The sequence below is a fragment of the Neodiprion virginianus genome, chromosome 6 (genome assembly GCF_021901495.1).
Source record: "Neodiprion virginianus isolate iyNeoVirg1 chromosome 6, iyNeoVirg1.1, whole genome shotgun sequence".
NCBI lineage: Eukaryota > Metazoa > Arthropoda > Insecta > Hymenoptera > Diprionidae > Neodiprion > Neodiprion virginianus.
Window position 1 is genome coordinate 11,392,979 of NC_060882.1, and position 27,969 is coordinate 11,420,947.

A 27,969-nucleotide genomic window follows, 5' to 3' on the forward strand; every position below is an offset into this window, starting at 1 on the left:
GGTAACAAGATTAGTCCTAGCACACGGATCTTGATCTGCAAGTCTGCAGCGAAACACGTTATCGCAAATAATCAGCATACATGCAAGCGCATATTGCGTAGGCGCAATTGGACATTTGAATGTTCCGGAGTCGGCAACGCGCAGCCGCGGCTTGGGACTCAAGCTTCGTTGGCAATAGCCTACCGTACTCAAAATGGCAGAGGGGTCAGAGCTTGTTCTCTTCGATTTACGGACTGTCCACGACAATTTCGACCGGGCATTAATACAGGACGATGACGTCGACATTAAAATGTACCTCGCGGCCTACAACGAACTTTACAAGTGAGTTTAAGACCCTTGAATATCCATACTCTGAATATTTTCCCGGGCCAAGGTTACTTCATAGTCTGCTGGCGCTGACAGCCAACAGCTATCTTTACGCCTATGGGACCCGTGTTAACTGTTGGGACCACGTGACACGTGTTACACGTTGCCGATTAGGTCGAAATCGAAACGTTCGAATTTCAACTACCGTTGTCTATTTGTCCCGCAGATTCTTTCAACTTATGGGCTCGGTATTCAGCTTTGTCTCTTCGGACTTGAAACAGAAAATAGACATTTTGGCCGAGCTGATTTCCAAGGATGAGGAAAATTTTGTCACAATAAAATCGATGATACAGCATGAGACGGAGAATAATTTATTACAGAAGGCAGACTACACGAACGGTAGTCGTACGTTACTGAGACTCCACAGAGGCCTGGGTAAATAGATCGAGCTTACTAAAAGTTTTCATATTTTCAAATTCTGAATTATGTAATTATCGCATATGAAACTAGCGCGTTCGATTCCTCCGCCATATTTCCATATTTCTAACTTAATTGAGTGAGATGTTTGTCGCCTTTGAATTTCAGACTTCATCTCGGAATTTTTACGACAATTAGGCGAGTTGTCGGACGGTGATAAAACATCGGCATGCTGTCAAGACGCGTATAACAAAACACTTGCCAAACACCATCCATGGATTATACGAAAGGGTGCGGTAGTTGCCATGTATGCCATGCCGACAAGAGAACTTTTATTTAAAAAGGTACGCACCCGAGAATTCGACTTTAGTGAATCTGATCAGACCGAGTAGTTTACCGATCTGAATCTCTTAACAAATTTATCATTCATTCAATCTCTTTATCGATCGTATTTTAATGCAAAAGAGTGATAATTTGGTTATTTATAGGTATCTTGATTATGTGAATTGCTGACACAATCGATCTCGTATACTATAATGCAAGTATATAAAAAATCTAACTCTTCATTTCTTGACTCGAGTTCATTTAATCCTCTCAGCTTAGAAATTCTTTAAAAAAAAAGTTTTACGAAATGTTACATTGTTGGCATATATTCGGAACAAGCTTATAAGTAGAGAAATCAAACTCAAACTTGAATAGGCCTGTAGAGTAAAAAATTCAATTATTAAAAAAAAAAAAATTGATCTAACCGTACATTTAACTCCTTACACTATACGCTTCTATATTTTTTGGTTTGATTGCAAACTTTTTTTTTAACTTGAATTTATTATATCGTGAGACACTGCAGTTTTGAAATGAAGGTAATTAACGAATGTCTCGGAATTCCTTCGTCTCACGGTTGTTATTTTCAAATATAGTATACCGTCTTGAAGCATTAAAAATTAAAAATCTTTCAGTAGATTAGCGGTTCTTGACTTTTTACTAGGTGACTTTATTTTTAGCGGAAAATGGACGCTGTGAAAAAGAATTATTATAACATGATATAATTGAGCCTTTTCTTGAATCAATAAGTCTTTCAAAATATTTCAGACAGCGATAGTAATCGGCATCCGCAATTTTATTCAATTAAACCGAAAATTTATCATATTTGTATCACTTTGTATGACTTTGTAGATAATCTTAAGAGCACTATATTTCAAGTATCAACATATTTGTAAATTTTCACAGGTTTGCGGAGACAACGTTCAACGTAACCTAGATATTTTACCAAAAATGTTACAAGTAACTGCCGACGTATTCAAGAGGACGGATAAGCTTTACGAAATTAATAACCTACATGCTTTGCCTTAAGAATACAGAATATGTATTATACATACATATTGATACGCATTTACGTATCTGTTTTAAATTGCCCGAACTTCCCATAAAAATACATGCGTAAGGGAAAAAAAGGTGTCAAAACGACGTAATTGACAAAATTTGCAATTACAAACCGCGATCGTTCACCGCAAAGAAAACTTGAGCTTATCTTTATAGACATTCACGTGACTGCACAGCCGATTAAATTCCATCGTCGAGATCCCAGAACTCTAAATTTTTTCGATTATAATATTCAAATGCGCCACTTTGCCTTCCTTGCAAGTGATTCATTGCAGTTGATTTTCAATACAAAATGAGAACATTCCTTTTGTGATATTATTCTGTATAAAATTTTGAAAGTAAAATAAAAAAAAATTCATGACACACATACACATATACATTAACGTGAGTTCATCTGCATCGAATATTTAGCTCAAGGCTCACTAGCTGAAACATAGTACAAAGCCAAATGCGCGTATAATTGGTTTCCTGCGGCGATAAAAAATATTCGCTGATTGTTAATTGTAATTCTAACCACATTGCTCCCTGCATTAACACCGATTTCACCGCCGCTGTCATATGATTATCGCGTCGATATAAGCATTTTGATTACGATGTTAAGTATACCGTTATCTTATCTTCAAGCGAACCACTCTGCTCTGTTGTAAAACGAAATTAGAAGTAATGCTCTGAGTGACAGAAGTTGAATAAAATAAAGAAAATGCAGAGGCAAAGCGAGGAAAAGTAAGTGTTTTACAAAAAGACTTGGAGATATGCAAAATGCCATTCCAGTTCCGTGGTGGGCATTTTTTGTTATTTTTTCTTTGCTTATTCCCATATGGATACTTCAACAAAACGTCATAGACAATTTTATTAGTTTCCTGAAGATTTGGGAGTTATTCAAATAACTTGATCCGAAGTTTTCTACAATTTTTAAATGTTTTTTTTTTTTTTTTTTTATGCGAAAATCTTCATTTCCGGTACTAAAAAACGTTTGTTTTATAAATTCTCTGCAGAATTTCAATTTACAGATAATAAAGTAATATATACATATATATATATATATATTTTTTTTGAGGATTGCGGAATCGAACTTAATTCATTACGAATTTAACTATACTCCACAAGATTTGAACTAATCAACACTGGGTGGCAACATAATTACTAGATGCCAAAGGATGTCACGTTACTAATATCCACCAAACATAAGTGTGTGGTCATAGAAAGAAGAAAAACTCGTATCCTCACAAATCTGAAATTACACGTACGTGCGCACTGGCACTGCACTTCCACGAGTCACTCGCTATACATGTGCATGATTATAAGTACGTAAAATTGTTTTGCCAAATAACGAGAAAATGATAAATGTCGTACTTAATAAACAGCGATGTTGCTTATAAAATTAAAACGATAATTTCTTTCGCCCCATGTATTTCTTCATGACAATTGGTGTTAGCTGGTAGAATTAGTACTCGATGAAATTGTTGTATAAAAATCGTCCGTCATCAGCATACCTAATTAAGCAACAGATCAAAGACAAATTTATTATGCTATGAAAATTTTCACCACAACAACACAGAAATGTAGAATTATAGTCGTTGAAAAATTTTCTTACATTCAAAGTCTAATTTGACAAGGTATTCAATTTAGTTTCGAATCGCAAATAAGTAGTTTGTAAAGAATGATCCAAAAATTTCACAAACACAAATGCATTCATCTTCTACTTACCAGCGATGCAAGCGGTCATGAAGCACACCGCGCTTCCAGTGATAAAAGCACGAACAGCCACGCTAGAAATCTGCGCCCTTTTCTCCGGTGCCATGGAAGCAAGTGCTCCGATCATGATGCCGACTGATCCGGGATTTGAAAAACCGCAAATCGCGTATGTTGCGATAGCTTCGGTTCTTGGTGAGAGCATATTCTGTTCTTTGTACTCTCCCATCCTTTGGTAGGCGACAAACTCGTTGACGATAGTTTTCAATCCAATCAATGTCGCTACGGCTTCACATTCATCCCATGGCACTCCCATGACCCAACTTAATGGTATGAAAATTTTCGAGAGGAACCACTGAAGCAGACATCGATGGTTTTTTGAATTAATTTATCACTTCGTGAAGACTACAAGAGGTTCAAATACCTACCTCGAAGTTTATATCTTCGTAGCCGACCAATTCTCCCAGCCAAGAAACTATGCCGTTTAGAAAAGCGACTGCCGAAACAAACGCCACAATGTTCGCTATAACTCCCAGGTATATTGCTATTCCTACATTTGCACCCTTCGAAGCGGCGTCCAAGATACTGGTATCCTCGCTGGAATAGTCATGGAACATGGTTAGTAATGACCCGAATTAAATTCGCCATTGAATTGGAAAGATGCACTTAAATATTTCGTTTGAGTGAATTGTTTGTTTGCAGACTGAAGTTATTAACAACGCCCACAATGACTGCCGATAATAAACAAACAACATAGGTAGGTCAGTGTGATGTTTAGTCTCAAGTTCACCATTTCGCATACCACTGTCGATACCTTATCAAGCTTAATTTGTGAAAATTACGATCGCTCATAGTTCTCAAGTGCTTGGCTTTTTGTGTCAAAATTAATCTAATCCCCAATCAATGACTTACGATTTCTTCAACTCGATGTTCTGTCGGGTTGTTTTACTATTCTCCGTCTCCGGGTAGAACAATTTGGAATAGCACAGTGCTGCTGGCGCTGACATCACTGAGGCAGTAATTAGATGAGCAGGTTGAGCTCCAAATCTGATATAGGCAGCCAATACAGTTCCTATTGTATCAATCGTAAAATTCTAATCAAACTCCGACCAACTTCTGAAAGATTGTTCTTGAATAGAACATGCTTTGAGTTTGTAGATACCCACCGGACACAGTAGCAAAGCCCGACGCCATGACGGTGTGTATTTCCGAAGAGGTCAAACTACTGATGTACGGCTTAATCAGAAGTGGCGACTCTGACTGCAGGCAAAATAGAGAAGATTAACAGCCAGGAGGAATGGTTAACGGCGGAAATCCCTCGATAAGAAATTGAATGGTTGTGAGAAAAAAAAAAACAAGTGATTTTAGTCACCATGCTCAGAAATATATTGGCTACAGCAGTTATCGATTCGCAGACCGTCGTTCCCATGACAGACTGCAAAAGCCCCCCTAGCTTCATGACCACCAATTGCATTGTGCCAAGGTAGTAAAGAATCTGGATGAAGAAGCTGAAGAAGAAGATGACGGGAAGACTCTGAAATTTTGAAGAGATTGTCACTTACATGTGGTCAGTCCCGATTGTTCCGTTCGGAACATAAAATTTAGATCTATAAACTTACGGCAAATGCGAACACCGCATAGGTGCTAACTAAGGTTTCGGAAAATACGAAAGTTGCACCCTCCACCGTGTAGTTTAAAAAAGTTGCCATTTTGTCGGAAATGCATTGGAAAATCGCTCTGCCCACCGACCATCGTATTGTGAACAGTCCAAAGCAGAATTGAAGAATGATGCCCCAAAATACCGGCGTCCAGTTTATCTAAGATAAAACTTTGATTGATCATTAGGAAAATGTACGCCTAGCGATAAGCTAATAGTTCTCATTGAGCTACCTATTACTAGGCGCGTTTTTGTGATTACCTGTGAAAATTTGAACAGCTACAAAATGGAAACCATACTTGAGACAGATTAATCAAGAACAGTTTTTGGAAGGTTTATTCCAGCATAGCTTGAACACGTGACTATCCAAGTAACAAAAATTCACGGAATATCTAGAGAACGTCTACAGATTGTACAAAGACGGTATTCAGGGTAGGCGCTCAATGCTGATTTTTGTCACGGTAACAAAAGATTCTTGTCATGCTTTCTATAGAAACCTACGCTCAGAGAAAATTGTGGTTGACTTTACCATAAAAAATAGTGTGCTCAGGGGACAACACGAATTTATAGTTAATAGAACTTATTGCATTATGTTGTTCCGAACTATGAACTTATCGTTACATTTGACAAAAGTTGTATGGTTAACGGTACAATAATGAAGACCTGACCATATTTAAACATTAGTGCGATAAACGTGATAAACTTATCGTTACTCGATTTAAAATTTGGAAATTTTAGATTGCAATTTGTTAACTTTTACCATACGACTTAAGTAGCTTCATCGTAAATGTATAGTAAAACTGGAAAGAAAAAAAAATAGATGAGGAACTCGTAGATAATTCATCTCAACGATTTTTCGCGAGCGCAGACACCATTTTGACAACATATCAGTAGCTACAACCGTTGAAAACGCATTTTGGATCGTTTAAAACCCAGCGCATTATCTTCCCTAATCGGGGTTCGAACCCCTTTCGCTTACAATGTTCGGATTATGAGTCGGGCACCCTACCTACTACGCCAAACCACCTTATGAAAATCTGTGACTTTATTTGATTGATAATACAACGTACGGTCCATACGGACATGACGGGTACAGTCACTGAAAACTGATCAATGAGGTTGTTCCATTTATCAAGTGAATTCAGCAGAATTTTTAGTACATTCCAAGTACCGTAAACGAAATTTCCAAATATACCTGATACATTTACTGCACAATAAAATAAGTTCAAAATACCCTTTTGCGTATTTCCAACTAAGTTAAGCAAAATGACAAAATTATAATACACATTTATTGAGTATGCTTAATAATTCACTTTGTAACACGAAATTTGTAATTCGACTACACTTTCGTGTTGTAAACGTGTCGTAGATTTTCAAATATTTTCAACAGTGTATGTTTAGTTGTTGAAACTATGTTCGTATGATCTTGTCTGAATAATTAATGTATCGGTGTTAACCATATTTAAGTCGAGTCAAACTATGTATGGTGCATTCAACTCTGACAAAAGTTGCATGAATCATCTCGGGTGGTCTAAATACTTATCCGTAAATAGTTGATTATAAATTAGTTAATTGAACCATATTCTGTACTATCGAAGACTATAGAACAGAGCTCACCGCACTATACGAATATAATCCTGATGAACATCTGTGTATGGTGAACATTATAACAAAAAATTTAGTTAATTGTACGATTATTATGGTCCCTTTGACGTTCTTGGATCAACTATAAGTGTGTGGCAAAATTAACATTGTGTTTATAGTGCGCCAAACGATAATTTGAGTAAATTCTACTATAAAAATTATCTTCACGACTATAATATTTTAACTATACAGATTTTTAACTATACGCGCAAATTTTTCTCTCAGTGTATGACGCTGCGCTCATTACGATGACGTGACAGTTCATAGAAAGCGTGTGAAAAAATTTTTGTCAACGTGACAAGAGTCATCAGTGAGCGCCTACCCTAAGACGCGCAGTGCTTCGTGGACACTTTTTATTGTCTGGGTAAGAGGCGTGATTTGTGGTGAAAATTAAAAATGGGCTCTTGCTACTAAATGGGAATTCCCGTGAGCCACTTAAAGTGGTAATGAGTACAGTGAATAATATTTTTGTGGCCCGTGGGAAATTTTCAGGGCTAACGATGATCTCCTGGCGCGGTATAGATATATAGATTTAAAAAGTGATGTGAGTAGCTCGTATTATAAAACTATAATGTTAGAATTACATTGGATCAGAATTTTACCCAAATTTCTCTGAATATAATCTGTGAAGAAGAAAATTGATATTACAGAACCGGGCTGTTAAGACAGTGCAGTTAAATAGTTGCCTAAATTTTTACTGTTGGATTATAGAATGATAATAGTTATAAGATATGCAAAATGTTTTGCCTGCAGCCCGATAGTTAAACACCGTCGAAGTAAATGTACGTTATCGTATCGAGGAATGAAATCGACTCCCACTTATTGCATCTTGTACTTACCAAATGAACTTATAAAGCTCTTGGAATGCGTATTATACTTATCATTGAACAGAAACAGTTCGAAATCAGTAATTGGAGTTTACAATATGAAATATGTCGCAAAGGAATACTCAAAGCTTGGATAATCTTTACAACACCCGCAACATAATCCTAAGCTCATCTGATATCGAAGAATATTTTATAAAAAAAATAAGAGATCTTAACATATGAAATATACAGTTGCTTCTACCTTGGCTGCATTCATACATGGGAAGTAACATTTCACGGATCTCAAATTTTAAACAGTGATTCTTGAGAAGACTATTCAATTTCTCTAGTAAAAGTGCGCCGTGAGAAAAACGACCTTCAAACATTGCGTAATACCGTGCTGCAATGAGAAACTACGCTGCCAATTACAATACAAGCAAACTCACATATGCTGGATGCTTGGAAAAGATGAAACCAAGTCCAAGAAGCACGAAGACTCCTAGTAAACTGATCAACCGATCACGGGAATCGACGGTATCGATAACCATGAATACTAGTACAGCCAATAATATGGCCAAGTAGAAGACTGTGCTTCCAAATCTTTCGACGCATCTGGAATAAGAGAGTTTTCAGTTGTTACTGTCATGAAAATGACGGGAAACGATCAGCTAAGATCATCGTCATTCCTTTTCCATTAACTCACTTGATTGCGGTAAAACTTTTCCAGCATCGTCCAAGAGGTCTTAAACATTTGGCGATTCTTCTTCCAAAATATCTCCTTATGATATAGACATAAAAGAAACTTCCGTAAGTAATCACGAACAAAATTATCAGCAAGCCGTAGCCCTCGCACCATTGGCCCGATAACGATCCGTCTGTGAAGCAATAAAATTTATTGTGAATACGGTTTATTACCGTCCACCGTCGAAGGCCGATCGTTTGTCAACTCGTCTCGTACAACTTACATGTCACCCACCAGTATCTCGTAGCGAAACCGAAGTATACAAACACCCCCACATTTAGCACTAAAACCCATACTAATTTGAAAATTTTGGGGTGCTTCGAAAACGTGGCTCCTATGGCGTTGCGTCCTGTTGCAAAACACCCAGCGTTTAACTCTGGCATTTTATCATCCTAAAACACCAGAAAATGAAAACAAATTCTACTCACTCTGGCACACAGCTGCACTTCTTGTTGTTCTGTGAGCTATTTAAAAATATTTTTTAATTTGTCGTCGCAGCATTGTTTCATACGTATTGCAAAGGGTAATTGTTATCTCAAACAATCCTTAATACAATGAATACCAATTGGATTACAACGGAATTTACCTCGATATTTTCACGCTTGTCTGATTCATTTTCTGCACTGTACACTTGCGTTCCCTAGGAAAAAAATAATCCAATAAGCGCTCCATCACACAATGGTCACGTCTTCGTGCATACGTGAACAACGTATTTGCATGTTAAACAAAAATGATGTACGAAGTCGATGAAACAATAATATTTTCGTACCTTCTGTTCCAGAGGAATTTGTAAACTATTTTCATCGTATCGCCGGCAGGATTCCTCCTAATGAGTAGTAATATGTTTTGTTAGATATACACATATTATAACAGTGCCATTAAATTTACATGATCTGGAAGTATATAATGTGCATTGAAAATATGTTTCTTCACCTCTTCAGTAAAGGCCTTATTCGTCATTCCAGGCATAATGGTACTTCACGCGATAACGTGCGTCAATGAATAAATTCTCTTTCTTATAAAGTCCATACGCTGTAACGATGGCTCAAAGCTCCATGATTCTGTTACATTTTCTGACACCACAATGTGCGAACCTGAAACACAGTGGCAGTAGCTTTTAATGACGTACAGCAAACTTGACTCAAGCACCACACTAGACCGAATGAGTAACCGTACACACCGGTATTTACGAGCACAACTTATCCTGATTACGTTCCCGATAATTATTTGTCAGATAAATTTGATCTCATCTAATACTAATTTTTAATTTATTGCTTTCATTTTGTGTTTGTCGCTTTTTCGGTGTTGCCTTGTTTTGCTTTCGAACACTGCTGCTTCTAAAATTTTGCGTCAACGACGAGTTTTTCGCCGCGTTGATTAGAGACTTTGAATAGTTTTAATCTTGCTAATGGGCACGAGCCGGTATAATCACACCTGTATGCATGTACACACAATCTCTTTTCACTGTATTCGATCTGACACGTGTTGATAAGGCACGGAGGAAGGTTGTTATCTTTCCAACACCAAAGATATCAACGTCAGTCACCATTTGACACATTGTGAGTATCGATGCTACTAAGATTTACCTTTACTAACAACGGAATGAAATTACACATCATGTATTACCATAATGTTGTAGTAAGTATGGTAATGTATTATTGTAGTCAAATTAATCAGAATATTTTCAGGTCTGTTACAATGCCTCGTCAATAGTCGGTTTATTATACATAGTTGAAAAAGCTTCGTAATTTTTTGATAATAGATTATTGCCTGTCATAACAACTAGTTATCACTGTCAAAAGTCCCATTATGGATAAAATCTTGCATAAAATTTACGCTGCGAAAAATCATCCTACGCAAAATTTTGCTACGATTTATTATTGTACGTAAAATACATATCCTATGCATCCTGCACAAAGTCAACCTGCATTCAAATATATTTTTAAAAGGTAAAATTGGTAGGCGTGGATTGCTTTCGAAAAAAATGTTGGAATACGAGGTTTGCATAAAGCAACACTTCGAATCGTATAGGCATGAAAGTCTATAACTTGGAGGTTATATAATGATAACTCGACATGCGCAACAAACTATAAATATTGCAGCTTAATGAAACTGTTAGCCTAGCATCGTGTGCATACAATTAAAGAAGATGCACGTAAACATTTTAGTGGTCTATATACGTGGTGTTTGTAATCAAAATTATCACGATTTTGTAAAAGATTATATGGTGTAGCATAATTCTATGCTGAGTGATATTGAGCAGATATAATTTTTTATAGGATAGTTTTGTGTAGGATCATTTTGTACTATAGAATAATTTTCCTTTGAGTTTTTATTTTGTGCAGATTAACTACGTAGGATAACTATTTCGTAAATTGTAAACAGGATAATTTTGTGTAGAATCGGCGCGTACGTGACACGTAAAAATATGAAATCAAGGAGAGGATCTTGCCGGATAATCTTTGCTGGACAATCCATGCGTAAATGATGTAAATGGTAGATAATGACCTAGGAAAAAAATGTAGTCAAAATCGGTAGTTCGGAAGCCGTTGTTAACAAATAATTCTGCACGCCGGTGTCAAATAGTTTAAGATCGAAAAATTTATAATTAATAAACAAAGCCTCACACAACATTCGAACTTAGTCCGACGGCTTTTTATAGCCATTAACAATACTGGAAAAATCTTTGCACAAAATCGATGTGTCGGAAGCTATTTGTTAACAACGATTTTTGGCGCGTTATGTTAAATGAGGTGTAACAATATTTTTCTTTTACTCTCAGTTGAGGACTACCGTCGACACGTCGCTGCCATTCTCCTTTCGGACTCACCTTGATTAAACGATCGGATGAGAAAATCGTTGATTGCCAGAGACGTATGCGTCAATTTTTAATTAACAAAGGAACAGTACGGTCCGATAATAACCAGGGAATTTGGCGGGTGATTTAGCTACGCTCAGGTGCTTAACAGGATCTGTTAGAGATGTGGTATTCACCAGCAGACTAAATAAATTAACGAATCGAGTCAAATCAAAGAAAATTAACAAATCAGTCAATCATATGTTGTCCGTTGATTTTACACATTTCGATAGTTCAGCTAAATTAGACCTTACAAGTTTCACGATACTTTTCTTCAATTTTAGTTTACTAATCAACAACGATAAATAAACCGAACGGTAGCGGCTAGCGAGAATTTCGGTAGAACAAAGTCAAACGATAGATGTTTACAAGACGGTAGTCGGTAGCGAGAGTAAGCTGTAAGTAGACTTCAACATTATATGTCACAGATCGGCGAGATTTGGCCCAATTTTCTTGTTGATAATCCGCGATTTGATGATTTGAATTGAGGCGATAAAGCACGAGTTGTTGAAATTCACAATAGCTCGAAATGGTAGTTTGACAAAATAATTCAGTAGAGTTTTCTATAAACGGTAGTTGACAAGAGTGTTTTCAGTTTATCATTAAATTACAGAGACCGGTAACAAGAGAAGTTGTATTAGTTCAGTTGTTGTAGAAATTAATCAAGTACGTTAGCTTTTGAATACCTAACTTTCGAGAGAAATATTCAAATACGATAGTTTACAATCGAGAATACGAGAATATTAAATAACGTAAATTGCGATGGCTAATTTACGAATGAATTGTCGATAGAAGTCGGATACAATAAATTCCGGAAACCAAAATTCGAGAAACTCATCTAGCTTAAATTCAAAAGAGAATTCGAAAGATGATTTACGAAGCAAATCTTACATATAATTTACGAGAAAGGGAAAGCTAACACTAAGATACAATAAAATACACGGAATAACCTACGAGGTTGTTCAGAAGTTCGGAATTAATTAGCGAAGACATAATTAAGATACCAGAGAAACAAAAAACATGGGCAACTTCATAACAATTCAGTTGAGACAAAAGTCTTACCTTAGCCGGTGACTCAGGCACTCGCTGACTTTATTTCAAATTAAACTAAACGATAGCACAAAAATGATAGGCAGACACGAAAGGCAGGAAGAGTAACGAAAACGGTAGAACAAAGGTAGAATTTACGAAAGAACGATGGTAGATAAGAAGCTTGGTGAAAGGAGAGGCAAAAAGAATTTAGCGGATTTTCTAGAATATGATAAGCGCGGAAGGAAAGATGCGTTCTCCTGGCAGGTTGAACGTAGAATAGATGGATCGCCGATCTCGCCAATCTTTCCGGCGTCATATATTTATAGAGATATACTGCGCGCTCTGTGCAACGAGCTCAATCCGTGAGAAGATAGTGCGAACAAAATAACTGCAGACACTCCCTCTCACTTTGATCGGTGACTTGGCGCGGGAAATACATATCGATAAACTTAGAGATGTAAAAATACCGGTATTAAGATTCTCAGTAAAATTTAAAAAAAAAAAAAAAATACCGGAATTTTAACGTGAATTGATGTCATTTTTTTTCTTCTTATCTTGTGATGTGAAATTACGATTATATTGTTGTGTTACGGTAAAAATAGGGTAACACCACCTATTTAAGATGCAAAAATACCGGTTCCGTTTTTTTCTTGCGAATTCACTATGCAAAAGAATATGACTGATCATTTACAAAATTACAACGGGATAGAAGTAGCGCGTCATTTTTTTCACCTTCCATAATCATAATTTTAATTTTTTTCAGTAGAAAGTAATATAACATTCACAGCCAATCATGATTATATTGATAAATTTATTATAGTTTCATTACAAAAATATGTGCCTGAAAAGATGATTCTTACAATTTTTCTTAGTATTTCTTAGAATGATTTTCTCGAATTAAGTATATATTTTATGATGTGACCAATATGGTAATTTTATTCGCGGTCACGTTAGCAGTTTGTGACGGTAAAAATACAGTAAATTTACCGGTCACGTTTACGTTACACGTTAACTTGCATGCCTAGATAGACTCATTCAAATATACCTTCCCGCTTGCCATATCGCATTCCCCGCATGGCGGCTACTCCCAACTCTTTCGATCGTGTGACAGAGAGAGGACTCCAGCAGAACTAACTTTATCCTTCGATCTCGGCTCCAGCAACACCGTAAAACCCCTGACCATGGTCTTACGGACAGGTTTTGCAAAGAACAGAATTATCAGTGATGGGTATCCCCACGCTTGCATTAGTGTCGAAGGTTTTCGTGTCCCAAGCCGCCACTACGCGTCGTAGCTGTATTAGTACCGGGTCCGCTGTGAGTGCTTCCCCTTGCCCATTCGGGAGAAAAGAAAACGAAAGATACTTCTTTCTCGGTCGCACATGATACTCCAACGCAACCCCAACACTATGAGCGCACCTTGCGGCGTAAATCAAAACTACGAACTTGGACACTAAGTGAGTCTACCCCACGGAGTAGTAAGAAGGAGACAACACTCGAGCAGCACTTGGCTCAAAAGTTGCCCAGTTTTTGGGGCAACGTAAGAAGAATTGTCAAGGTGTGATTTAAGCGCCTCTTGCGATGTAAGCCCGTATAGCGCACTCACCCCCTTCCCCATATGATCTTACGATTCGCCGTTTGCAAACCTTTTCTTCGGATTTAATGTCGGTTGAGATTAGAAAAGCAATCACTTGATTTTTACTGTTTTTTAGTCATTTCAGATGCGTATTTTACGAATTTACGGAGTATGTTTATGAAACGGTGGCTTATAGGTTACGATTGCCGCCCTTTTTTTTACATTTTATAGCGAAAATTTCACTTTTTTCCGTAAGAGGCGCTCAAATCGCATTTAGACAATTCTTCTTACATTACCTCAAAACTGGGAACAAGTTTGATCGCAGAGTGTTGTCTCCTTCCTACTACTCCGTGGTCTACCCCGATCACCGGCATTGCAAACCCATAGAGTAGAAGGAGACATATCCCCCTATATTTCATTAACAGAAAGTGCTCCTATTTTTCGGGGGAAAAGGAGGCGATGTTAACAGTGTGAAACCGCTATTTTCCGGCTAGCGAGAACATTGGAATAGATTTAATTTGCAATACAGAACTCACCAAATTTATCGACGAAGGTAGTATAGAACGGAACTGTATTACGTATAATCTTATAATTTAACACATATATTGACGGAAGAATATTGCGATAAGCCAAAAGTTACTAGATAACTCCTAGTTAGCCAGATCTAACTATATATCACTAAATTGTAAGTTGGACTTACCTGAGAGTCACAAAATCCTCTTACAGAATCTTATTATCGCAACAACTATAATTTAACCTGCTTAAATGTATTTTTAACGTAAATATTAAGCAACAGAAAACCCCTAGAGTAGGTTTTCCGGGAAGGCATAGACTAACGCCGTATTATAAGCAACTCCACTAACACGGAGTAGTTCTGTCGGTAAGTAGACCATAGACGTAGTCAACACTTGTAACCCAGAACATTGCATGTACTTATTATATATAATACTTATATTCACATATGTTTGTGTGTGTGTGTTTATATATACGTCCAATAATAAGGAATATTATGCACTGATATTAAAGTGCTATCCACTTACATTATAAATCGGGATAACGTCAACAATATGATGATATTCAAATATTCAACATCTAATCATTGTCTATTGATATTACCATTATTCACACTGAAATATATCTTGGTATCTGGGGAATATTTTCACGCTTATTTCCATATGAAATAGATCACTTTAGCATTATTTAAATTAATAAAAACATATTCAATTAAATATAATACACTGAAAGAAATTTTATTGTAATATTTTCTTTTCCCCATACATAAAAGTACAATAAAATATAGCATTTTAGGGACAACAGTCGTACAGTCGTGAAAAGTACAATAGTGAGTAACGAAATGCATAACATTTATAACAATGTTTCAAAGATCATATAGTAATTCTTGCTTTTCAAGATAATATTAATATATATAGAAATAGTATAATGTCCTATTATTCTAGGAATGTTTATGATTGTACCTCGTTTGTCCCTAAAATGCTATGTGGAAAACCAAATATTGCAATAAAATTTCTTTCAGTGATATTAAACCTTGCTACAAGTAACGCTAGTTCAAGTCAGCGGGTCCACCGTCAGTACGATGCTACATCGCGAAGGCTGAATTTTTAGAAATGGTGCGCACTATCTGGAAACGTTACAAGGCTTTGAGCGATACATTCGACCGTGGATGAAAATGCCTATCAGTCAATATTATTTCACTTTGAATATTGAATATTAAGAATAAATCACTAAGGTGAAGGAACCCCGTAGAACATTACCTTACTAATTGTACTCAGTACACCCCAAATATCTGTTCAGCCTTGCACACATGTGCCGTCTTTCGTACAATTATCTAAATCCCACAACTATTATATTATCCAATTATTCCACTATGAAATTGTATAATTATGAGAATATTCCAATTACGGAGGTAATATTGAATATACATGGAGCCACAAGCGAAAATATATTTAATATCAAATATTATGAACCCAGTAAACCGAGCCTTTGAAGCAAGCTAGAAGCTAGCCGGACCATGCTAATTCGACGAAGTGTGAGATTCTACGTATTCGAAAACAAGAATTTTGAGAGAGGCTCGAAAACTGTGCAATTGGCATTCATTTTTGGGAAATTGAATGTTAAATTTTAGAAAAACCAATATTTACCTTACATTTTTAAGAAATCGGTATCAGGCGTGAAAAACTTATTTGGTTAATAATAAAATATACGTATTCGCTTATTTTGGCCGAGGAAGATTACACTTCAGTTACCAGCAATCCTGGAATATAACCTCCGCTGGCCTGCATGATTTGAGATGGATTCAGCCGTATAAGGGTCATCCGTAAGGAGAACTCCTGATAACGGTAAAGTGGAAGACAACGCTCTCACATGGAAGAAAGTGCATACATTTATTAGTACTTCAAGGCTACAAGTGCTCGTATTTCTTTTTTCTGTAGCCTATTAACCTCGTCGTCACATTGGCAGATCGATTAGCCGGTGTTGAAGGGTTGAAGATAACTTCAACTGTGTCGTTTGTGCGCTGAAATTTGAATTATTTTTTCAAGCTTCAAATTTTAATATGTTATTATGATAATTGCACTAAATGTACATTCGATTCTCAGAACAAAATAACGGTTTTAACTATTAACACAACCTCCCTTCAGAATGACTACAAGACTCGATGTGCGCGCCTTGATTCCATGGCGTGTGCCATATTATTATTATTATTATTAGTAGTAGTAGTATCTTCGCAAACCTGTTGGAACATCTCCTCACATACACTGAAGTACTAAACGGGGACTCTATTCACTCTATTCACGGGTACCGAAGACCTACATATATGCATTAGGGTAGTTCTTGTTTAGGGTGTTGACGAATTTGTTCTCAGCCGCCCTCTGAATCAACTTCAAATAACTCAAAAACAATTTACTACCATCATACCAGGGAATCTAAAGGAATTGCACACCTACTAAATGAAAAAAGGATAATTCAATAACTGTGTAGTAGCAGAAAATATCAGCTCCAAATTAATGTTTTATTTACGGTAAGTAAATTTTTTTTGTCACACTTTAGCCGCGATGTTCTTTATGTACCGCCACACATCGGTGCGCGACATATCGCGGCTCGTTTATGTATGTCGATATAACCTCTAACATATAGGCTGGATACCGTTTTGCATCAACGTGACAACTTTTTGACTAAAGTGCTCCTGCTTTGCACCATGTAAAACTCTTCATGCAATTATAATATTCGATTTGGATTCATCTTCGGTACCTTTCAGTCAAGCAATTCAGTTACCTGAATAAGCAGAAAATTGAGAATTTTGCAGGGTATATAAAAAAGAAATGACAAAAGAAAGAAAAAAAGGGTGCCACTATAGTGGCTTCTGTGACTGAAAGGGTTAAGATCTGCTGTAACTGTCTAATAAAAGCACTATTTCAAATAATTGCTCAAATCGAGCATACGATTCTTGAGATTATAACATGATTTGTGAATTTTTAATTCAAAGCATTGTGCATGAAATATATGTTGCACAACAAATTGTCCAGACGTGAGATGAATATGAGTGGTGTAGAAGCGGAGGTGGAAACATTTGTGAACGCAATATACAATGAGTAAACTTGCTGGAACATGAGGGTGAGGGTAAAAATTTGGAAGGGTTAATATTTCAATGGCCGATATAACGAAATTTTAAACATGCGAAAATAAAATCACGAAAGATGAATTGTGTGAAATCTTGATTTTCGAGGGTGTCACTGAGTAGTGTGGTGTAGTGAGCGAGTATTTTCATTACCTGTTTCTCGAATGCCTATTCCAAACTCCGAGCCCGAAGGTTTGTATAAGGGGCCGAAACTCACCCCCAAGTCAACTACGTTACAGAAAAGTGATGGAACGCACGTTTTCCATTGATATGCTGTTATTAGGATTCTACCGTTCCACCCCTGATTCATTAAAATCACCCCTTTGTCAACTTATCTCGATAAAAATTAGAGTTTCACGTGTCAAAGTTGCTGGGCTCTATATCTAATATCCAAAGTGAACGCTGTTGATGGGATTGCCATGATCGGAGAATGAGCTCGCCCACGAGTCATATCCACGTTTCAACTCGGCTTTGCGATCCAACTATTCATGCTGTAATAATGTGTCGAGTTAAATAGTTTTGAGTGCCTGTAGAACGCTCAATATCATTCTATTCTCCGAATGTAATTCGTCGTGGCTCGATCGGCTTTTATGTCTATCGTATGTTAATCACATGTGTCGGTTGTTCCGCGATTATTTCATCAGCATTTCATTTTACCTCTAGTCTCATTTGTTCATTTGTAGAGGATTTTGTAGTCTTTCTTCACCTTTAGAGGACGGTGACACCCGTATACGAGGGCGACGCATGATCGACACTTTACCCATAACAGTTTTAACATATTAGATACCTTTTTTATGCATTTTCTAAAGGAGACCAAGAATCCGAAATCCCCGTCCTCTAAACTTATTACCTTCGCTCTCCTATCAATTTCCCAAAGAGGTACTGATACAATATGTCGTGTACAAATATCTGAAAAAAGTCTCATTTTACGCAACAAGAATGCCAGAAGATGTATTCCTGTATTTTAATTACCACTTATTGCAGGTATACATATCCTTGCATCATTTTCACTCAAAACAAAAGATTTTTTAACAATAAATAATTTTTCCATGTTCTCCTCCGCATCAGCTCCAGTATCTTTGAATCTCTTGTCGTGAATGCATCAGCTTTGATTTAACAATGAATCCAGCGCGTGGTCGACCCTCAAAAGTCAATCAGACGATAATCGTTGATATAATACTGGAACACGGGGACGAAATATTGTTGCAGAATAAAAAAGTGGTTGGAAAATCTAAACCAATATGGGATGTAATATCACGTGAACTTGATAATAATATAACCTCAAGGTCGTTGTATGTATTTGTTACGTACAACAGATATGGAGTGAGAGACAAGCTTTTACAGAGATATTCGAAGGATTCGAAAATTGACGTATCGGCGAGCGATGGCGTCCACAGCGGTATTGTTTTTGATTCCTCATCTATTTGCAAGGCATCTTCAGAAGAACAAGATCCTCAGTGTCTAAGTTTCACAATTCTGGTTTTGCGATTCAATTTCGAAGACTTAGTGACTGATCGATTGTACAAACGTACAGACAAAAAAAATAGAGGTTATCGCCAGCAAAAGGTGCTGAAACCGGGTAAATGGCAAGAAATGATTACCCACAGAATTTGGGATGCAAATCGCATTAAATGTGGTTTTAATTTCCAAAATCACTTTCTGTCCGGTGATGCGAAGTCTGGCTCCATAAACGGTACGTATTATTTCTTTATTATCACAACAAATTATGTTCACCTACCAATAGAAGTACGGAAGTACCGAGATCGATATGCTAATATTTCGGACAAAAATGTGTTGAATCATGTTATAATTATTACTCGAGCGATATAATTCCTACAGTAGAAACGTACCTATCTTCATTTCATCAGAATTGTTCCAATAGTCATCACATTTGACCCAACATTTTTAATAAAAAATATATACACCACATATCGCGTCGGTAATCAAACGTAGACGAAGTTAGCAACCGAACGCCGCAGGCCAGAACCGAATGCGGACAATTAGTCTCTGATGTAGCTATGTGCACCGTGCGTCTTGTACATACATCTACTCGTCCAGCAAAGTTTTCTGATGCACAAAACCGTACACGTTTATCAGGTGGAAAAAGCAAACGACTTGATGCCAGAAGAGGATCCAGAACCACCGCACCTTTATTCGGCAACAGTTCTTCGTGTTGCAAAATATGAATATATCGCCAACGAATATTTGGATCGAGACCCATTGAAGGCAATTGCGGTTATGAAGCGTGCCGCAAATACTTGCAACACGTGAGGTAGAAGATGTTGCAAATTATCTGCAGTTGCCTGAATTACCTTATCAGGAGAGGAAATGGTTAAATAAATTAGAGAACAGTTTATATATATTGTGAGAGAAATTCTGTACGTCTGTCTTGTACGTTTATTCTGTAACGACTAACTTTTCATACACAAGAGGTAAGTATCAAGAAGGAGGTAAACATTGTATATCTTGTGTGTATGTTCCGTGTAAATGTGTTGTCTGTATGCGAGAGTGAATGTGTATGTGAATCTGTTTTGGCCTTTATGATTGTGTCGTTTACACTTTTATTCAACAGAAGATTGGCGGGGCCATGGAAAAGCATCGGAAATGAAGTCACGAAAGGCACGATATTTGGGCATGAGAGCAGATGAAGTCAGGGACAAGTTGTTGTTCGAAAAACATATCACGTTACCAATTATGAAAAACGGCAATTCAGGCACTCTACAGTCAGTTAAAATCAGAAACGAAAACATATGCCTCTATAATACGTGTGCTTTCGATAGTCTCCTCCAAATAATGTTGTCTGCGATCTGTGATTGGCCATTGTTGAGAGAAGCAGTAAGTAAAACATAGCTTTTTGTTGTGGTGATAATTTCGCTCACAATCAGTTAAAGTTCCCTGAATTGTTCATGACTTTTCCCGTCGACAAATTTAGAAGTCCCTGAGCTTTTTTCACGAAACTTCGGTAATGTTGGGCAGTTGTTACGACTAAAACCTCCCGAAATTGTGCACCTTTGATATATGAATTTCAATTCAAAAACACATTGTAGTGCTTCGATCTACACAAATAATCAGAAACTGTAAAATGCCATTTCCGAAAGTTATATTTGCTAAATTTACGATGCATAGTTGACGTTTGAAAACGCATTTAAAAAAAAATACGTCTTTCCGTGACTTTTTCCGACAGACAAAATTCCCTAACCATTCTCAGTTTGCCCAGTTTTGCCGGTCGGTCGGCACCCTGTGTTTTACAGTGTAAATAGTTATACGCGGTTGAACCAAGAAAGAGAAAAGGTAATGAATCACTATCACTAAATATTTGCAACGAAAAAAAAGTCTGAGGGAAATTGCCTCATTGGCTAAAGACATTGGGTATCTAGTTTCACGAAAATTTTTATACGCAATTCTCGATATTTCGTTGTTTAAACATAATATGTAACGGTTATCACAGATGGCAGAATCGAAGGAAGGGAACCCTTTCATCAAGATGTGCTTCGATATTTTTGAGAAAGGGCTAAGAGCTTACTCTTACAAATCACGAGCCGCGATATTGCTTGATCTTCTTAAGAAGGACAGTGACATCATACGCGGTGGATGCCGCCTAATTGACTGCACCACAAATGTTGGTTACTTTGCTGGTGTACTATTTAGAAGTATACCCAGCTATAGAGAAAGGTCACAATGTGATAACGGATGCCCAACTCGGGAGAAAACGTTGCCCGTTATAACAATTCAACGAGCAACTCTATGCAATGGACAAGAATTTAAAAATGTAATTCTGGACCAGGTCAGGCTCACTGGTCAAAAGAGATGTTCTTTAAGATCATGCTCGGGATGGAAAACAACAGAAATATTGGCATTAGGTGAAATTTTGCATACATAATTACCTACTCTAAACAAGTCATCGAGACAAATTGATCTTGCGAATGTCGTAAAAATCTCGTTACGGCAAAGTAAAAAATGGTAATAGCAACTCAAGGAATGACCTAATACAATTTTATTTATTTATGGAGTTGAATTTCGGAACATAAACGTACTCCAAGATAACGATACCAGTTTTAAAATTTTTATTTTGTGCCATAACAAAAAATATACGTTACAGGAAAGAAAATGCTAATGAGTTTTGTCCAACTGTGGCCAGAAAATTTAGAATCTGTTATTGCTCTTTTCGATTATGCTTACTCTTCCTATACTTTCTTGTAACTATGACGATGATATGATCGGCTCAACAACAATTAGTGCTAAAGCCTTATTTAATTAGAAAAATACAATGAACCAAGCAAACTGATTTTGCGTTTCAATTGCCAGAAAACGCAGTGAGAAGTATAACTGACAACTCAAATCGCGCAGAATAGTTACTCGTGTTATATTATTTTTTTGTGATTCCCACAATACCTAAACAGTTGTTGTAAGGATACCCATTCTAGAAGGTGGCCTGTTAGATTTCGACGTTAATGTATACATCTCCAAATATCGAAGTTTACATATCGCAAACGGAACAATGGGCTCAACAGACCCATTCCATACGCAAATTTAAACAAAAAACAGTTCAATGCATCTTCATTTGCCGCAGCAATAAACAAATTGCATGAATTCTACGAATTTACTATTTCGTAATATACTATTTCGTAGAATCCATTCAATCCATGGTATTTCTTTATTTCTGTGTCAAATAAAAATGTATTGAAATGATTTTTTCTTGCGAATTGCGTACACAATGGGACTGTTGGGCTATTTTTCGCGTTTGAGACGCGTGGACTTGGATGTTGAGAGATATACGATACGAGAACTTCGAAATCGACTAGTGTACCCCCTTCACTTTGATTTTCTACTACTAGAAGGAATGATAGTGGTTTTTGCATTAAGAGTGTGAAGATTTACACCCGAGTGCAATCAGCCGCATAGTAGTTCAGCGGAGCCGGCACGAGCGCTCGGCATGATCGCACAAGGTTGTAAATCGTCACGCTCGTGATGCAGACAATTTTTTTGCTCCAAGTACACGAAAAATGGGATTCAACGAACAGTGTTATATGTCATATTTTCGGAGGCCGTGATGATTTTTTTCGCTGAGGTTCGATTACTCTAACGTTTATAACTTCAGCCTCGAAAAATAAATCGTTATTTCACGATGTAAGAATTGTCTGGTATCTATGAACACGTGATTAAACATTATTAATAGTTATTTTAACCTAGTCTAATTTCGTATCTATGAATAATGTACTTGATATACTGGTCTACATATTCTGAAATATGTTTTACGTTGTGGGATCCATGTTGATTGATTCAATCCATTTTTTCTAAACCATTCCAATATTGATGTTATACGTTATGTCCAATTGTAGGTGAGCTTGTGTTATTCGAAGTATTCGATTTCGAAAATGACGATTGGCCAATAAAGCTTGGCCAAATACCCAAACGGTTTGTAAACCCTGTATCATCACGATTGGAGATTTACGAACTGGTGGGTCTTGTTCATTACAAGGGCCCAGGAATACGAACGCGTACGTCCGACGACGGAGAGAAGAGCAGGCTCCTAGGCCATTACACGGCGATTTCGAGACGTCGAGGAGAATCTTGGGTCGAATACGACGATACCCATGAAAGGATCTCCGATTAAAAGACACACTCAACGCTAATCCGAAAATTTTGGTTTTTGCGCACCAAAATAATAAATAAAACCAGTGTTGCAAATAAAAAACATATTTGTTGTGTAGATCTTTATGCATGTGATCATTCAGGGAATCTCAGAGTGCCAGTAAAATGAGCTAATTGTTTTGAATACATTTTCTGGATACAATATCTTTCCTTTCCTGATAAATTCGTTATGAACAATCAAATGTGATAGTGTAAGCAACCGTGCTCGTGTGATGAGTAATAGTAGTTCCAAAAATTAACAGGAGCACTATGAACATACAAGCGTAAAATTCTAATTTTATAGATGAGCATGCTACTTGAACCACATACTTGTCTTGATTTTGCAATGAATTACAGATTCTTCTACAAAAAAAAATCGGAGATACGGTACATCGAGAGCAACTAATTCGGGGATCTGAAATCAATTTTTAGCGAATTTTTATATCCGCGCGTTCTGTCATTTCTGTGTAGCGTCGTTGGCATGGGGGTGAGTTTCGGGTGTTGGGGGTCGAGCAACAAAATCGGAGATATGACAGATTCACCTGATTCAGTGATTTATTGGTTGAAAACAAAATATACAGTACATTCAATTATATTTCAAGCGTATTGTTTGTACGTGACGACTTGGGGGTGGTTTCCGGAGCAAGGGTTGATTCTTTCAGTTCGAAATGAGTGTATTGTTCGAGCAATTAATTAACAACAAATTCTCATCATTTTTTCGTTAATACTCCGTCATCCGTTTGACTGGCTTTGCCAACTTTTTTTAAACTTGACATCGCCCTTAATTTCGGCGAAATTACTGGAGCAACAAAATCAAAATTTGGGGAACAAATTAGCAACTAAAGAGCACTAAATCCCCATACAGGTCATTTTCGATTTTGATGAAGTGGTTATTCCAGCTTAAGAGACGTCGTAACTGCTGCTAACGAATCTTCTTATCTCGTAACTAATTGGTGGACAGTAAGTGCACATTTATGTTCTCTTGTGTATATTTTGTAACATTTCAACTCTACAAGCATCGTTCGTGAGATAACAATGAATATTGTAGTGTAAAAGATCAGAAATATATTTCTGGTGTCGCAAAGGTGCATGCAACCAATTATACCACGTACTGGATCTCCAGTTAAGAAGTTTTTTGTTGATTATGACAGATAAGCATTATAACACATATTAAGAGGCTCCAATCTTGTCAGCTAGTCTTTGTCGGTTAATAACAGATTTTTAATTTGAGACGTACCTACATAAATTGACGCGCCAAAATACCTTGCTTCCGACAAATCGATATTGGTTAAAGTTCTTTCAAGTATAATTGCTAATAGGTGTAGAAAGTAGCCAGATGTGGTCCGAATGTTGTGTTAAGTATTGTTTACTGACAAGTCATTATAAAAGACTCATCTGAATACTACAGTAGAACATCTCAATTATGTAAAAATTATTTGTACAGCTTTGTCTGTCTGATGTTCATGCTTACGGCTTCGAGTGGCGTAGCACGCGGAACCTTGCAGCTTTGAATTAATTTTTAGCCACGTGTTCTTGCGTAAAGAATATAACAGTAACCAGACAACGAAATACAACCAGACCGATGGATATCGACTGACACGATTATCCCAGATACGTCAATTCCAATGTGCGAGATTAAGATTTACCGATTAGATAAGATTCGAATAAATTTGAACCGTGTAATTTATAATCCTTAGACGGACGTTCATAACAAGAAAACAGACTTTCTATAAGTCACTCAAAACATAAGTAACTCAGAACACTGAACTTTCTCATCCGAAACTGTTTCAACGCTCACTTCACATTTTCTTTGAATTAAACGCGTTCGGAATCACCAACCCGTAGAGGTGTGTGAGTACCCGAAATCTCGAGTACTCGAACTTGAGTTCAGGTCGGGTTTGCATCGGGTCGTGTTTTTTGATAATCCCGAAATCTTCGGGCAGTCCGAAAACTTCGAGTACCTGAAATTTTCGGGTACCTGACCCGAAAGTAATCCATTTTACCCGACTCGGGGAATTTCAGTTCCCGCACATTCCTACTATAGTCGATAGCAAAATTATTTCACGATAATAAAGCAGATGTGAAAGAGTTCAAGAGTTTATTTTTCGGTGAGACTCTAGTCTGATTTTTTGAGAATAGAACATCCAGAACTCATAATTTCAGATGACTACGAAATTGTCCTTTAGATTGTCCGAGATTTTGGAAATGACATAAGTCCAAAATTTTCGAAAATCTCTGTTCACTTTATAAATCCTGGTATGTTTGGAGAAGCGAAAACAGCCGTGACCAAAATTTTCAAAACTCCGCAATTTTTGGCAAACCCGAGATTTTCGAGGAACTAGAGATTTTTGGGTACCCGAAATTTTTGCGTACCCGACCCGAAAGTAATCCGTTTTATCCGATCTGACCCGTCACGAAGAATTTCAGTATCCGCGCTCCCCTACCAAACCGCAATTGAGAAATTTGCGTATAGAATATTAATCATGAGCAAGACGCAAGCAATGAAGCTGAATCCAAGAACAAAAAACTGTAGCTTGAGAGCACTCTGCAAACTTTCTGTAAACAGCTTACAAAGATATCGTAATGTTGTTCACTATGCGAAAATTTGGTGCATCTTGCGCATACCGTGTATTAGTGTTTATTATAATATAACAATTGGTTCGGTATTTCGTCTCACCATGCTAAACCAGTGATATATTTTAGTTTAACCCACGAAAATCGCAATATTCACGTTGTATTTAATTTCAACTGTCATCTACGCTGTTTGATGCCAGATTCAACGTTTATCGGTAATAATAATTGGACGGGACTCATGTGATGGTAGCTTTTATTCTTCCTCTATTATCTTAACTTCGTAAGCAGAAAAGAGTTATTCTTTGTCAAGTTACACCATACAGTCTTGAATCTGTAGATTCAGAGAGTGTGAATCACCGTAGAATCAAACAGTATTAGCCGAACACTGACAATTTACCGTAGTGATCGCTGTAATTTAACACTGTAATTATCTTGCGGTGTAGACAAGTAAGGGTGGCCACTCGGCCAAAAATAATCGACGCATCGATTAATCGAGTTCAAAGAAATAATCGAAAACGACTCAATTCAATCGGCGAAAATGAATCGATTAATCGATTGTTTCGTAATTTTTTAAAAGGGTGTATTTGAAAATGAGTTTCGAAAATTTCGGTATGTAATCTTGGTAGTGGAAAAGTTTTTTGATAATCTATAGTTTAATTCAAAATATTGTTCAATTTTAGGTTAAAATACTCATTCATTTTTAACTTATTATACTAAATAACAATGAAAACGTTAATCACATAATACAATATTGCTTTTTTTATACGACATTCCGAAATGGCTTGTCTAGTGAGCCCAAGAATACCATCATATCTGTGTGTGCTGAAGTCCCTGGGAGTGAGATTCATGGGAGTAAAAATAATTAAACCGATTGTGAGGAAAAATAATCGAGTTTCAAAAATAACCGATTATACTCGATTAATCTTCGTAAATAATCGATTATTTTTGGCCATCCTCAGTGGACAGGTACTCCACTCAGTGGACGGAAGGAGAAACACGACAGGTCAACTCGGCACTTTGTCAATCAATGGTATAAAAGATCTGCAGGTAGCCAAGACGTTCCTGATCATGTGGAATAAGGAAAAATCCATCGCAACAACAGCAGCACTGTTAATAACATGTTACAGGTTAACTTCATCGCTATACAGATGCAAAAATTACACGATACGAGCATACTTGTGACGTCAGATTGTCAGAGCGTGTAACAATAACAGCTTATGCAAAGATATTAATGACATCATATATTGATTACGATCACCCTAGTGTGTATATTCCAGGTTGGGATCGTCCAAAGTAGAATTGCTGCGTAGAATGAGGAGCTAACCATGCAAGTGTTTCGGATTGAATTAAAACACAAATTGTATTCCGGAGCCCGACACACGGCATCCACGTGAGAAGTACGCTATTGAGAACTTACCTTTAACTCGCCTTGTTCTGGTGCCATCTGTCGTTTTCTGTAATAGCTTACCCGGCTTGCAATGGTTCCTTTGAATTTGTGTAATCACGCGTCGCGGCAACGGACGCATACATCTCATATACATTAGACTGGGCCAAAAAAACGAAGAATTTTTTTTTTAATGGTACTGTAAAACATTGTTCATGACGACAAATAAAAATTATCCTGAAAGTTTGAGCCCTTAATATTAATATTAAGGGGTGTATCGTTACAGCTATTGATTTTTTAACAGTTACCGCATTTTTTTACCCAAAATCCGTCAATTATCAATCTGAAAAATTTTATCAATCCATATTTTTGAAGGAAATTAAATTTCCTACAAAAAAGCTCTCTTACTAAATTGACGTAGATCGAGCCGTTTCCTTGTAATAGTGCCTTAAACATTAATTTCTTTTTTCAAATTTTTGTTTGAATTTTTGATTTTTTTAATTACCAGAAAAATCAATATTTTCATAAATCAAACCATTATTTTTGTGGGAAATTTGATGCTCTACAAAAAAGGTCTCTTAACATTTTTCATGAAATTCACTCCTTTAAAAGTTATTCGACATTGAAATTGTATTCAAAA

The 27,969-nt window shown here is 36.8% G+C and overlaps 2 protein-coding genes and 1 long non-coding RNA gene across 4 annotated transcripts; 2 read left to right on the top strand and 1 right to left on the bottom strand.

Annotated features, from left to right (window-relative positions):
- Positions 1–116: 116 nt before the first annotated feature.
- LOC124306806 (ceramide-1-phosphate transfer protein) lies at positions 117–2,470 on the top strand. 2 transcript variants are annotated; one of them, XM_046767842.1, is made up of 5 exons: positions 117–321; positions 533–741; positions 892–1,067; positions 1,212–1,261; positions 1,951–1,990. In XM_046767842.1, exons 1-4 carry the CDS (start codon positions 194–196, stop codon positions 1,218–1,220), a joined length of 522 nt encoding a protein of 173 aa, XP_046623798.1. In that variant the 5' UTR covers positions 117–193; the 3' UTR covers positions 1,221–1,261; positions 1,951–1,990. The 2 variants fall into 2 exon arrangements, with proteins under 2 accessions (XP_046623798.1, XP_046623797.1); XM_046767841.1 differs by lacking the exon at positions 1,212–1,261 and having other exon boundaries at positions 1,951–2,470.
- A 377-nt stretch (positions 2,471–2,847) lies between these two features.
- LOC124306805 (solute carrier family 28 member 3) lies at positions 2,848–12,850 on the bottom strand. Its single transcript, XM_046767840.1, has 14 exons — positions 12,564–12,850; positions 9,578–9,730; positions 9,414–9,470; positions 9,231–9,284; positions 8,868–9,036; positions 8,606–8,777; positions 8,349–8,514; positions 5,415–5,612; positions 5,168–5,329; positions 4,962–5,055; positions 4,708–4,867; positions 4,224–4,392; positions 3,811–4,150; positions 2,848–3,596 (listed from the first exon to the last, which is right to left on the bottom strand). Exons 2-14 carry the CDS (start codon positions 9,611–9,613, stop codon positions 3,535–3,537), a joined length of 1,839 nt encoding a protein of 612 aa, XP_046623796.1. The 5' UTR covers positions 9,614–9,730; positions 12,564–12,850; the 3' UTR covers positions 2,848–3,534.
- A 774-nt stretch (positions 12,851–13,624) lies between these two features.
- On the top strand, positions 13,625–27,969 carry LOC124306807 (uncharacterized). Its single transcript, XR_006908686.1, has 3 exons — positions 13,625–13,635; positions 14,916–14,918; positions 27,838–27,969. It is a non-coding gene; the product is annotated as an uncharacterized LOC124306807 (long non-coding RNA).